Source organism: Sinohyriopsis cumingii, chromosome 1 (assembly GCF_028554795.1).
Source record: "Sinohyriopsis cumingii isolate HCF-2022 chromosome 1, ASM2855479v2, whole genome shotgun sequence".
Lineage (NCBI taxonomy): Eukaryota > Metazoa > Mollusca > Bivalvia > Unionida > Unionidae > Sinohyriopsis > Sinohyriopsis cumingii.
This window is the reverse complement of record NC_142961.1, coordinates 15357501-15372397: the sequence shown is the minus strand read 5'-3', so window position 1 is coordinate 15372397 and position 14897 is coordinate 15357501. Positions and strand designations below refer to the sequence as shown.

Below are 14897 nucleotides of genomic sequence, written 5' to 3'. Positions count from 1 at the left end.
TCATAGCCAGCTGTTTGAAGAGGCATATGCATTGTTAGCTTGTAAATGCTGTGAAACTGTTTTATATAGCTGTTATGTACAATGTAATGTCCCTTGGATATGTCCTTTTAGGTCCATCATTTCAATAGTCTGCTTATTCAGAATGAGGAATTTTGATCAAAAAATATCCTTACCTTTTAATTTTGTTTTATGTTCTTATTTATTCAATTTCTCTTGACCCTAAGTGTGCTATAGTTTGCAGCAGAAGACCGTTCAAGGCTGAATTGTCAGAGAAAAGAACTGAAAGTTGCACACTATTTTTAAATTTCCTGTATTTTAATTAGGCTTGGGATTCTGCCTTTTCTACATTTCAAATTAATACTGAACAGGTGGTTGACCAGCAAGTAATTTGTTTTTGTCCATCCAGCACGTACAATGGACTGGTATCCAACATAATTTTCACGTTCAAAACTCAGTGGTATTTCCAGAACCACTTCCTGACTCCAACTATCTGATATACTTCAAAACTTTAAAAATCATTGTCATCATTGCCAAACAAAATTGTCATCTGTAAATGAATCATGTTGCAGGTCAGACATTTTGATGTTTCTAGGAAGCCCATATTTAAAACAATCATTTGAAAACTTCCTTGATGAATAAATACATAGCTAAAACTAAAAACCATGACAAAATGTTTGTTCCAAGACCCATCAAATCAAATATTGCTGAATAACCATTCATGTCAAGCTGAAGTACCCAGATACGTAAATAGCTATCAACATGAAAAAAGACATGTTGTGACAAGGTTTACGAAATCTCTACCAACAGCACGACTTGTGTCACAACATGCACATTAAGGAATAACAGTTAAATAAAAATCACATACTGCAGTGAGTACTTTTTATATGTGCAACTTTAAGCTAATTTGTGGAAGTTTTTGCACATTGCTGGTCTGCCAAGCCATACAAATGTTTACGTGATTCATGCACTCCCTCACCCTGTCAACATTTCGCGGAAGGGTGGGAGGGATTTCTGTAATGTAATCATGGAAGTTTTATCAGAGAAATTTGATTTTTCCATCTAATACATTGCCTAATCATATTAAAGGGTTGATTTAAATTTTGACAAAAAAGACCTTCAAAATAATATACTACTGTATAAACAAGGATTTGATTTTCTGTAAAATCAACATATTTCTCCTTGTAATGTGATAAATCAGTCCCCAAAACAGTACTGATATTCACAGGAGCTTGTATGTTTTCTTCATATATAATACAAGAGAGGACAATCTCCCATTTCTCCTGTGATCTATTTAAGATTTGAAACCAATACTTCAAGCTACAGTACACGTCACAGTCAAATAGTTAAGTACCACATTTCAGCTCAGGATTCAACATTTTTAAAGATAAATTTGACTTAAAACAAATGGCAGTCTGTTTTTGTTGCATCTCTAAATTCATGGTCTGCATAATATCCACGAGATTGGCAATGATTTCACAGTAATGTCCCTTTTTGAATGAAAAGAAACTTACACATTCAACAAAAACTCACTGTATTATCTTTACATGTACAAACTTTTCTTTTAGCTTTAAAAATATTACATCCTTAGAGTAAACTTAATAGTGAAAAAGATTATAATTCTATATTAATACAATAGAAAGATTAGCACAAAATGTGTTATTACAATAAAAGCACTAAATATTTTATTTAACCTTCTATTGGCTGATCTTAAAGCTGTTTTATTAAAAAGCACCATTCACTAACCTTTTTCCAATCTACAGAAAAGTGCATGCATACCTTGACCAGACTGCTGGGGGCCACAACAATGACCTTGTCTATCATGGGGCAAGCATCAGGACTCTGTCTCTAAAAAAGAAAATAATGGACTTTAAATGAGTGTTAATTTCAAATTAAATAATTAAAGTAAATTGAATAATTGAAATGAGTACAAATGGATGAATCTTTTTATCACATTGCAGACTGTTACTATGAAAATGCTAAATAGTACAGGAACAGACTTGTAAGTGTATCTGAATGCATTGGACTTGACACATTCACCTTACACAATTATGCGTAATATGAAAACAAAAATTCTGCAGAATGATATTTTTTCACTGCCCTGCCAGGGTATTTAGAATAGCAGCAATTAAAGTAGGTCAGGTAACTCATAAATGTGAATATCAGTCCCCAAAAAAACTACTGTAAATATTAAATTGCATGGCCACCAGTTAGTGTTATGATGTAAAATGCTCTTTCATTTGTCAGATAATCAGGTACTAAGACATATCTGTTTCATTCATGTATGATGTCACTGTTGCTAATACTAAATCAAGACAAAATCATTTTTCAATACAGAATGTCCAGTGCGTGTAATATCACACTATTTGATACACAGGTACAAATGAGAGTACTGTAGACAATCCAAGTTTACTCTAAAGTACTACTTTCACAACTAAACACGACACTGTTGCAATATTTATGTGAAAGGATGATTACTGGATGCAGAAATTCCCATATTTACTGTAACATGTTTGTGACCAGATATTTGCATTATCTGATTTGGAAAAGTAGACCGCAGAAGACATAAACAAATTTCATTTTGAGTCAGAATTGCATCACATATCTACCGTGTAAAGATGCTGTTTGGATGAAGTTCGGTCAGTTGGGAGACAAGTATATGTCCATATTCTTCTGTTTTTATTTACCACTACAAGTTAAAAGTGTAAGCCATGCTTGTATATAGGGTGGATTCCATGTTACAAGTGTGCCACACCCCCTCCACCCCCCCCCCTCACACAAGCACTATCAACTTAGCAATGCCCTTAGTTTTATTTGTTGTTGTTTGTTCTCATCTTGGAGTTTTATGCCATTTTTATATGGTGATATGATGTAACTAGCCCCTGTGGCGGTAAATTGGCCATATTTAGACGCAAAAGACCATTTTGTAACTAGCCTCTGTGTGAGTAAATTGGCCATATTCAGACACAAAAGACCATTTTGTAACTAGCCCCTATAGGAGTAAATTGGCCATATTCAGACACAAAAGACATTTTGTAACTAGCCCTTGTGGGAGTAAATTGGCCATATTCAGACACACAAGACCATTTTGTAACTAGCCTCTGTGGTGGTAAATTGACCATATTCAGACACACAAGACCATTTTATTTCTTCTATTTGGACTCGAGTTCAAAATGGCAGACAAAAAGTACATAGTGAAAACAAAATTTCCAGAAGGTGGGGTAAGAAAGTTTTCACAAGATCACAGCCAATCGGAAAAGAGAATACTGTACAATAATTTCATGAGCTGATTTGGACCAATCACAATCACAGAAAGTGATATTAATACTTTGTAATATAAAAAATATGAATCTGTACGTTCTATAAGAAAACTGTACCAACTATGTGATATAAAAAAAAATGTCAGAACCTTGTCTTTGATGTACGGTGCATCATAGATGCTGACTAGTTTTCTCAAGAACCATTGGTCTTTGGTTTCAGGGTCCAAAACTACAACTCTGCAACAACAATGCATCATACCCTTAAAACAAGGTTTTAATATTATAATAGTTGAGTTTGCAGAAGTGATAGCTCAGAAGGAAAGATGTGAAGAGGTGCTAACGAAAATTGGCACTGAAGGAAAAAATTATTTTACAGTTTAATTTAATTTAGTTTATTGTGGAAATTTGTGAGTATGTAATCAACATAATGAATCTGATGTGCAATTGAATACCTCAGAAAGTAATACCACAGTGAGGATCTGAGGAGTGTAGTAGACCTCAAGAGTGGCATGGAATATTTGAACCTCTTCTACATTGGTGAAGACTAAGCAAATGGCATTATAAAATTTGGTTATGGTACAAAACACAACCAATTTTTAAGAAAATGTTTCTTTGATGATACTTACCCAGTCATAATACCACAGAAATATGACCCCTACATTATAAATCCAGCCCTCCCAAGCTTGTTCATAGCAATAAAAAAGATAAATTGCCTGCCCATATAGGTAAGAGTCAGACAAGAGTGTTCAGATATATTCATTAGAACTATATCCATTATGCAACATCTTATTTCCTTTTGTCAGATTACAGTGACCTTGATATTTGCACTTTAGTGTTAACATTAATAGACTCCTTGGTATGATCAAGGGCAACAAACAGTATACTAATTTATTATATGCTCATTTTTTTCCCTGTTAACTTTACATTGTCAGAAACATTCAGTATTTTACTATATTGCACACCTTCATATTGCATTCATGTGCATAAAGGAACTACTTTCTATTGTAAACAAACAATGAACACAGACGCCAGCACTTTTGATTTGTAAACAAATCATGTATACTTGCATAGTAGGCACTTTACGTTGTGGTTGTTTAAATTTGTTTCTGAATGAAGTAAAGCAGATGTTTCATGGACTACCACACACCAGTTGCTTTGGCACATTCCGCGTTCACTTTTTGATACAATGTTTCGCATTTAGGCTAGCCTTACAACAGACGCATGAAAGGGTCCTTACAAATAACATACAAGTATCAAGACATAAACTGTCTTCTTCAGTTGGTAATAAGAATGCCAAAAAGTATACTTACAGTTTTACATCCTGAATTTCCTCAAAATGTGCTTTCTTAGTTCTGTAAATCCAAATTACATTAGCCATGTCATAGGTTCTCAATCTTGATTACACATTTCAAAATTGTACTGTAGTTTTGAATGTAAGTACAATTACATCCTCCTTACTGCACTCTAAATGAAATAAGCATTAAATTCTATAGCGTCTTTTTAATAATTGCAATTGAAAAACTTCATATTTTTCCCACATTATGATTTCAAACATTCAATGACAGAAACAGAAACACATATGCAGATGTCAACACGCTTCTCCCTCGCTTCTTCAATCCCATGTATTTCATGTGGAATTGTCACATATAAATCCAATCCATGATCATGAAATTTCATAGAATCGTAAAAAAATACCAAAATCTATTCCTTCTAGATCAAATGGAAAAGTTGTAGCAATACGCATTCATTCACAATATGACTCCAAATTTCAATTTTAACTAGACGCACCATTTTCTTTGGAAAGTTATGTCGAGCACACGACTAAGCTTATCTGGGCAGAGTAATGTGCGCAGTAATAATGTTGTTGTTGTGTAATGATGAATCTGTGCTTGTGTATTTAGTTTGGAATACAGCATACATTCAGTTATTTTGTTTCTTGTTGTGTATTTTGTTAATATAATTAAGCATTAGGTAGAATTAAAAAAATGAGCATATAATAAAAGGGTTACTGCATTTATATGGGAAAATATGAACTCGTTTTGTCAGAAGAATATACTGCACTCACAAGGTCGTGCAGTATTTACAGCCGAAAAAACTCGTTCATATTTTCCCATACAAATGCAGTAACCTATAAGTCATGTCCAAATGCAAACAACACAGACCCTGATCTGCCACTGCATAATGCAGAGGCAGATTGGTTCTATGTTCTTGTTATACAGATTACTCCTAACAAACTGCATACACCCAGATGTACCTGCACATTATGCAATGTCAGATCTAGGTATGATCAGTGTGCAGCTAGACCAGACTTATAAGTAATAATACAAGGTCATTATAAGTTTAAAATCAGTTTATGTTTTCTGGGACTCTGCACAACTCAGATGCCGAAATTGTGTGCTTGACCTTCAATTTTTTAAAAACCCACAGGCCAACCCAGAGGCAAAGTTTGGTGAAAATACGAACAGCATAACTCATATTGCAAGAAAATCAGTCTGCTATAGTCAGTCAAGACAACACTGACCTTTGACCTTTACCCCCCACCTCAACTGGGTTTTGCATCTCTTGTAGTGAAACCTGTCTGGAAAGTTTGGTGCAGCTGTTTGAAGCAGACATTTCAAGAATTTCAAATGATAGGTTTCACTAGATTAGAGAAAATTGTGATCCAAGTTATTTTTAAAAATAATATTTCACTAATTCACTTTGATTTTTCTGAAATTGCAGGATTTGTTTTGTTGTTGATCAGTACCTGACTGAATTTTCTAGTGTCTGCACAGTAGTGGTTGAAGATAATTTGCTTCAGACAGGAAACTGTGGAAGTAAACAGGGATATTTAATGACATCAAGAAAAAATGTTCTCACCAGTAAAGTCCATATCAATGCGATGCACTGCAAGGTTTTCCCCAGTCCCTGTAAATGTCAATATATTAATCTGTTAATGTTATCACCAATACAAATATCACATTTACATCACATTCAATCTCATCTAACCCAAATATGCTGCAGAATGTTTCTGGATGAGAGGAAAGGTTTTGGCTTGATTCCTGATAATACAACTCAGTACAAAATCTTTTACAATCATATGAACTGTACTGTCATTGACGATAATACAACTCAGTACAAAATCTTTTACAATCATACGAACTGTACTGTCATTGACATAAATATTTTGGATATTAAGGAATAATAATTAGTTTTCTCTCAGTCTGAAAAATTTGTGTACTAATGAAATTTATAGATTTTTCCGAATATTTTGTCCAAAAAAATGAATAACTTTATTGCCATGTTTGTGTATCGATATGCCCAGCAAAAGTGTGTGTGTGTGTGTGTGTGTGTGTATGCATGTGTGTGTGTTTGTGTTTTGGGGATTTTTAATGTAGCTTTAACAATTTTTCTGTCATATTGCTATGATGTCTGTGTGGCAGTTTATAGTGATGTCTAGTGCTGGGGCATGTCCCCACCCAGTAACATTATCCTGACACCAGGCCGACAAGTCCTAACACTAACCTCCTAATGTTGAGTGCCTAGCAAGGCAGCTGTTAGTACCATTTTATAAATCTATGGTATGACTCAGCCAGGATTCGAACCCATGACCTCCTATATCTGAGGCAGACTCTCTAACCACTTAGGCCACCAGAGTGGTTGGTTGTAAAGGTCTAGGTAGTTGAACTAGGTTGCATTATATCCTTACTTGCCAATATAAAAACACTTTCATGGTAATGTTCAGTGATTTCTTTTACAAATAAAGAATTCTGGTTGCATTTCTGATGTTCATATTCTTTATACTTAGAAAACTGCAAGTACATCTAATGCCACTGATGATAAGTTCCAATTATTGCTATAACCTTACTTACAGACATGAGCCATTTCTAAAATCAATATTGTTTCATAAAGAAAAGAGTTTCTTGAACAACAGAATGTATCCCTGAAAAATAGACAGTCAAACCTGTCAATAGTGGAAACCAATGAAAAAGGCAAAACTGATCTTTGTACATAGGTGACAACAGTACAAAAAGGTTCACCTTCAAAACTGTTTTTTGAGCAAATACCATGTACTCCTCCTCCTCACCATCAACATCATCATTATTATTATTATTATTTATTATTATTATTATTAATATGAAGATTGTTTTATGTGCACTATTCAACAAAATCATAAATAATCATATATGTTGTTCTGTCTCAAATTTATGTTCCACGCAAGATTATTGTATCATTCTCATTTTCGTCCATCCTACTCATTACAACATCATGGACTTGAATTAGGCTCTAAGGTAAGGCTTGCAAACAGCTGCTCATGATCAATTTTTTATTATCTGGATTAGCCAGTCACTCAAATCTGCAAGATCAAAAGACAGCTTGTGTGAGAAGCTTTGTGACCCATGAACTGAAACATTGCCCACCTTTACAATTTTAAATATGGCCAGTGACCCAATGAAAAGGTATGCAACATCTCTTCTCCTAGTCCAACTTTTTTCTTCTGAGACAGCTTTAATTCACAATAAATAGATGATGATATCTAGATATACCTGTCATACTGGCACAAAAGGTAACTTCCATTTCTGCTGCTATAAAATGACTACTTTTCAATATCCTCCAGCAAAATAGACTGCTGCAATACTCTACTCTAATGATACAAACTTTTGAGTTACAGTCTGAAGTGACTGGTATATAAGTAAGACAAATGTCTGCATATTGATTCACACGCTATTCCTTTATCTAAACAATGCCTTCTTCAAGAACGAAAAAAAATTCTTTTGCATAGACTGAGTGGTCACTGTAGATATGTAGGAAGAAAACAGTTTGGTCAGTAAACACCTGGCCTCTGATAGTGTAACCCAGGTGATCATTACATAAAGAAAAAGAAAATATAAAGAAAATGCGGGGGGGGGGGGGGGAGAGGAGAATTAGAATGAACATAATGAACATTGTGAACAAGTATGTATAGGTGACCATCAGGACAGATTCAACCCTATATTTATTCAGAATATCTTACCTCTGACAACCTGAAAGGACATCAATATTTTTGTTCAAAAATGCCTGAATTGACCTCAATATTACAAATCAGAACATTGTATTTATTGTCCTAAATAGTCAAATAACTGGCTGTTTGAAGAATTTAACTGATTAATACCATTATATGTAATGCTATTATAGAAAATGAAGACTAAACTGACTACATCTAAAATTAAGATTATCTAAAATTAAGATTATCAATGTGAATTTGACACTGAAAATATTCAGATAACAAGAACTTCATTTGGAACTACCTTGGCTATTTCTGCCAGACAAAATTATGCCTAAGATGTATCTTGGGGAAGTAATTTGCAGAACAATCAGAGATTTTGTTTGCCAAAATTGTCTCTACCAAACAAAGATACCTAATCTTTTCAGACCATCTTTGCTATTTCTGTGACTGATTTGACTGTTGAATTGACCAAGAGGTTACAAATGAATAAAGTAGTTCTATTATTAGCAACTTTTTGGCCAATCCTCGTTTCATACATAACCAAAGTGATCCAAATTGCAGTGACTGACATACATTAAAGGCATGATCTCTATGACTGACCTCAAACTGCAAATGCAAGCATTTGTGAAATCGCATGTTGAAGATGTTGACTGCTTTATCACAGATAAATCTTAGGCCAGTTGAGTTTACTGGAAAAGGGAATCATCTGTTAATGGTTTAGATTTACAGTACTCAAAACAATTTGTTCCAATTCAATTTTCATTACTGCTTTGTCTCTCTCTCTATGCTCTCCAGATGTGAAAATAAAAGCCTGCAATCATAGTTAGACTTGATATAATACCGACAACCACTTATTTTACAGTTATCATTAATTCTGCTCAATGACTTGACAAGAAATGGTATTTTTATTTTATTATTAACTCTAACAAACTCAGGACTTACTTTGCTTATAAAAAAGCATGATCATAAGACGAAGCATATCAGCAGTGCTTACATTCTTGGATAAGGCAAGGTGTTCTACTGCTTCCAGAGAATGATCAAAGTTCAATGTACTTAAGTTATTGGAAAGGGAAGGAGTTCTATCACTTCCACAGAAGGATCATAGTCCACTGTATTTAAGTTATTGGATAAGGGAAGGAATTCTTTCATTTCCACAGATGGACCACAGTTCATTGAACTTAAGTTACTGGATAAGGGAAGGTGTTCTACATTTCAACAGAAGGATCACAGTTCATTATACTTAAGTTATTGGACAAGGGAAGGAATTCTATTGTTTCCACATAAGGATCACAGTTCATTGTACTTATGTTACTGGATAAGCTGGATAAGAGAAGGAATTCTATTGTTTCCACATAAGGATCACAGTTCATTGTACTTATGTTACTGGATAAGCTGGATAAGAGAAGGAATTCTATTGTTTCCACATAATGATCACAGTTCATTGTACTTAAGTTACTGGATAAGAGAAGGAATTCTATTGTTTCCACATAAGGATCACAGTTCTTTGAACTTAAGTTGTTGGATAATAGAAAGAGTTCTGTTACATCCACATAAAGATCAGTTTGGATATTTAAATTCATAGTTTGCAGCAACCGTGAAAATTTCTACCCCCAGAATTCACAATATGAAAAAGTAAATTGCTAAGTGATAATTCAAATAACTTTTCTGTTTGCTTACCATTTCGTCAGCCATGATACATCCATAGTTGCCTGGAATTTGTTGCCCTGTAACACAGTCATACATGAACTTCACACCCTGCAATATATATATATATATATATATATATATATATATATATATATATAACAAACACTGTGTTACTGATGAAGAGATTTTCCACAGTCAAACGAAGCTATAATTTTAGATAACTGTCTGTAGTTTGTGATAATAAAAACTGACAATTGGTCGAACATCAACAGTATTAAAGAATCACAAAAAGTATGCACGTGATAAGTTCTAGCATCAGTGAACCTCTAATTAGCTCACCACCACCCCTACACTAACAGTATTATGCATGAATTGGCTGACACAAGGTTACAATTCTTTGTGAATACCTTAATTTCTAATGGAAACCATCTTGTCTGTTGTTCCTAGTGATCGTAAGTCTCATTGCTTATTTGGCAACAGGTCCTCACAACATTAATCTTGTGGGATTCACATATAATGGCCTCACTCAACATCAATATTGTGGGATTCACATGTAATGGCCTCACTCACAACATCAATCATGTGGGATTCACATATAATGGTCTCACTCAACATCAGTCTTGTGGAATTCACATATAATGGTCTCACTCACAACATCAATCTTGTGGGATTCACATATAATGGCCTCATTCACAACATCAATTATGTGGGATTCACACGTAATGGTCTCACTCACAACATCAATCTTGTGGAATTCACATATAATGGCCTCACTCACAACATCAATCTTGTGGGATTCAGATATAATGGCCTCACTCACAACATCAATCTTGTGGGATTCACATATAATGACCTCACTCACAACATCAATCTTGTGGGATTCACATGTAATGGCCTCACTCACAACATCAATCTTGTGGAATTCATATGTAATGGCCTCACTCACAACATCAATCATGTGGGATTCACATGTAATGGTCTCATTCATAATCACAGATACACCTAGTATATGAACTGAACTTTGACATGTAGCATATTCCCAGAAAAAGACTGCCTGTAAAATGTATACCTTGAACTTTAGTCTGTATTAGTGTGAAATATTCCCCATAAACTACAGGGAAACTGTAGCCATAAAGAAATTTAATAAATCTTACAGGTAAAAAAAAAGATGTAATTCAAAAAGGCAAAGAATGTTCTAATAATCAGTGTGAATGTTAGCAGTTTATCTGTGTGAATACGTGCCTGTAAAACCAGAATTATAAGGAATACTATGTCATCCCTACCCCACTTGCTGATACATTTTTATTTTAAATGACCTTGACCTTTCATATGAGGCAGTATTGTATGGCTATAAAGAGAAATGCTAAATGATTCTACAGTTTAAGACAGCCATCCCTCTCAGAATTTGGGACTTACAACTATACACAAATAGTTTCATATGAAATTTAACCAAGATTTTAAAATGACCCTGACCTTGCCTGGGGATCGGACTGGAAGAGGCTTGTATGGATAAAATGTAGTCATAAAAACCAACTTTTTCCAGTAAATTAGGTTTCTCTAAGAATACTCACACAATCACATTAATGTTAAATATATAAGCCTGCTACCTCCCAAATTCAGCCCTACTAAAAGACAAAGGTTTTTGTCTTTTCTGTCTATATCAGAGTGAAAATGGGCAATAACTCTTTCCCATTACCTCCCCAAGCCACCACTAAGTGTCACTAGTTTTTAAGCTGAGCAAAACATCAAAGAGGATGATCACATAGCAAGATGGGTGGGAGGGTATTCAATTAATGTGATCAAATTCTCGAAGAAACATAATTCACAAGAAAATTTTTCCTTTTGTGAATACGTTTCTCAATCACATTAACGTTAAAAGAATAGGTAATTGAAAGAGGAAATACTGAGCATCCTACCTAAACTTTGGTATTTTTCAAGGCAAGAAAGATTGGATTTCCTATGTACTTGCTTATAAAATTGATCTAAGTCACCACCCCACCCCACCTGCCCCTTTTCAGGGTTACAAAAAGCCAGTTTCTATTTGACCCTTCCCTAAGTCAAAGTGTATTTTGTCATCTGAAGGGGCGAATTGATATCAGTGAGCCAGAGCTGCACTTTGGAAAAATAAACAAAGCCTAGATAGATATGAAAATAAAGAACCTATGTAAAATAAAATTATATTATTGAGTGGAACATGTCACAAATATATCGACAACTTATGATTTGTCCTATTAAATCCATAATGCTTTTTTTTTTATATGCACCCATGAATTCAATAATAGGTCACATGCAGGTATAAAAATAGTTCTGAATGACCCGATTCACAATCTCCCATAAAAATATATTAATTCTATACATCTTACAAATAAACAACGTATGTTAAGTCTACATTTTTTTAATTCACAGTATCCTATAAATGTCACTATCTAATGTCATCTGGTGCAAAGTCCAAGAATTGATCCTTATTGTCTGATAAGTTCTGAAATCCTCCATTACTGTCTAGTAAATCATCGTGGTCTAGTCATCATAAATGTCATCTGACTCTATTTCCTTAGCTTCACAGGAATAATCATACCTCATTCGTAATACTGACTTATTGGTCAAGTGTTCTAGAAAAAGGACACCATTGAGCTAGCAAAGTAATTTGTAACAGGCAGGTCAGCAAGATCAAATCCACTACTGCACTGAATAACTGAGGAGCTGCAAGAAATTTCTCACTGATATCCATGTCCTGCTCAAAACAGACTCTGTGTGTGAGTTGGATTTTTAACGTAGCTTTAACAATTTTTCAGTCATATCATGATGATGTCTGCAGTGTGGCAGTTTATAGTGATGTGTCTAGCACTGGGGCATCATGGTGCAGACGTGTAGCATGATGTCCCACCCAGTTATATTATCCTGACACCAGGCTGACCAGTCCTAACACTAACCTCTTAATGCTGAGCACCTAGCAAGGCAGCTGTTAGTACCATTTTTATAAGTCTTTGGTATGACTCGGCCAGGGTTCGAACCCAAGGTGCATGCTCTAACCACTAGGCCACTGGAGCAGTCTAAAATGGACTCTAAGAGTTTGCCATTCCATCTGATGTGGACATCAAAGACAAACCAGATTGAGACTAGTTATAAATTCCATACCCAGAAGGACAGAACACTGGAAAAGGTAAAGGCTGGATTTTTCTCAGTTCACTATGGTTAGATATTCCATACCCAGATGGACAAAACAATGGAATAAGTAAAGGCTGGATTTTTCTCAGTTCACTAGAAAACTGAGATGATAGGAGATTGTTTCTGCACTTGAGAAGAATAGAACTTAAATTTTTTTTAGATAGTCTAGAAACACTGATTTTGTCAGAGGAAGTCAACCAGAACAGGGTGTCATTGGAATCTTTAATTTTGGTAATGAGCCAGAAGAACTTGAACTTGAAAAGGTAAACCTGTTGTGCTAAGCAAACCAAACAAACGTTCATAATGCCAGGTGAATAGGACATGAAATTAGGCATAGGTGAGGTCGAAACTGATGGCATACTCATCCCTTCCGCTGAAGAATGAATTTATTGAGGTGATCAAGATCTATAATTAGCCACAACTTGCAGTTGGCCTTGTTGATAAGGAACAACCGTGAATAGAACCCCGGAGATTGTGGTTTTCTCACAGTCTCCACTATTCCTTTGTCAATGAGTGACTGTATCTCCTGCTGAAGAATAATGTCTGACAGCACAATTTGTTTGAATAGGAGAGGAAGAAAGAGGAGGGGGATGCATAAGCAAAATCAGAAGCCCCTCTGAAATGACTTGAATCATCATTTATTTTGCAGAAATATGCTGATCCAGCAAGATCAGAACTGCAGGAGTCTGGCATCCACTGGCAGACTATCTGCACTTGTTGGGTGTTAAGTCAGCAGCTTGAGGGTGGACAAACTTGGTTTCTTACCTCCCCTGTAAGAACGCCTCCTAAACTGGTCCTGCTGTTGTCTGCTAGCATAAGGTTGAGATCTGAACAGAACTTGTGATGTAAAAGAAAAGCTCACCTATCATCCCTCTTGTGGCATGAAGGAGTGGGTTTTAAAGAGAATGCATTTGGAGTGGCAAGTTATAGGGTACTTTTTGAATCCTGTTCCATTAAAACATAAATGGGACCCAGGGAAAGCACTTTTAAAGTGGGCTACTCACCCATAGATGCAATTTAGAAATTTCTTATCATTTTAATATGAACTATGTGAAATCAAAGTACCTTGGCATATATTTATTTAAAAAAACTGCCTTCCCTGGGTACCATGTATGTTTAAATGGGACAGCCCTAAGCTGCTGCATTCAATCTTCTTTAATTTTGCATCCCCCCCCATAACAGCAATGACAAGTCAAACAGAGTTAGCATTGTAGCCAGATCGTTATGATGTTTTAGCTTTGGGGGAGGCAGTCAAAGCATTCAACACTGAATGGTGAGCTGCTTTGTAAACGACCCAAGCAATATGGGCCATCTACTCCCAGGTGCTGGTTAGACGATTTATCCGCCAGTTGTAAAATCCTCAATAAGGCTTAATGAAATACTGACATTGTGCAAGCAATGTTCTTAAAAAGATCTGATGTGTCAAAAAACACATTCTTATCTATTTTATAATTAAAAAAGGGGGTGGGGGTGGCCCCACATGTTAATTTCCACTAAATTTTTATCAAATGCCAGAGTTCATTAAAAAAAATAACAATAACCAAAAAACAGTGCTGAAGTCTCTCTCTCTCTTTTTCATTGTCAAGTTTATTAAAAATTTTGCAGAATATCTAACACAACTTCTTTTTAAAAAACATCAATTTTGTATACATTTGGTAGAGAGGCATTGATTTCATCAGTAAAACAATAAAGATGAGCAAGGACTAATTTGCGAATGTATACACGAGACATATGTGGACTTAAAATAAGGCTAATGGCTGGACTTGTGCCATATTCTGTGAGCAACTTGATTGGGAAATGTGTGGGCTAATCTAGAAGTGTTAGTCTCTTTCACTGCTTTGAAACTGTTGCAGTGGTGGGAA

The 14897-nt window shown here is 35.1% G+C and overlaps 1 protein-coding gene across 1 annotated transcript in view; it reads right to left on the bottom strand.

Moving 5' to 3' along the window:
• The window catches only part of LOC149806447 (DNA repair and recombination protein RAD54-like), a 115068-nt gene that overhangs the window by 40867 nt on the left and 59304 nt on the right, over positions 1-14897 (bottom strand). Inside the window, exons 7-9 of the mRNA XM_089953445.1 lie at positions 9901-9978; positions 6117-6164; positions 1777-1845 (exon numbers count right to left, since the gene is read on the bottom strand). Of these exons, the coding sequence (XP_089809571.1) occupies positions 1777-1845; positions 6117-6164; positions 9901-9978 (195 nt within the window). The remainder of the gene's footprint in view (positions 1-1776; positions 1846-6116; positions 6165-9900; positions 9979-14897) is intronic.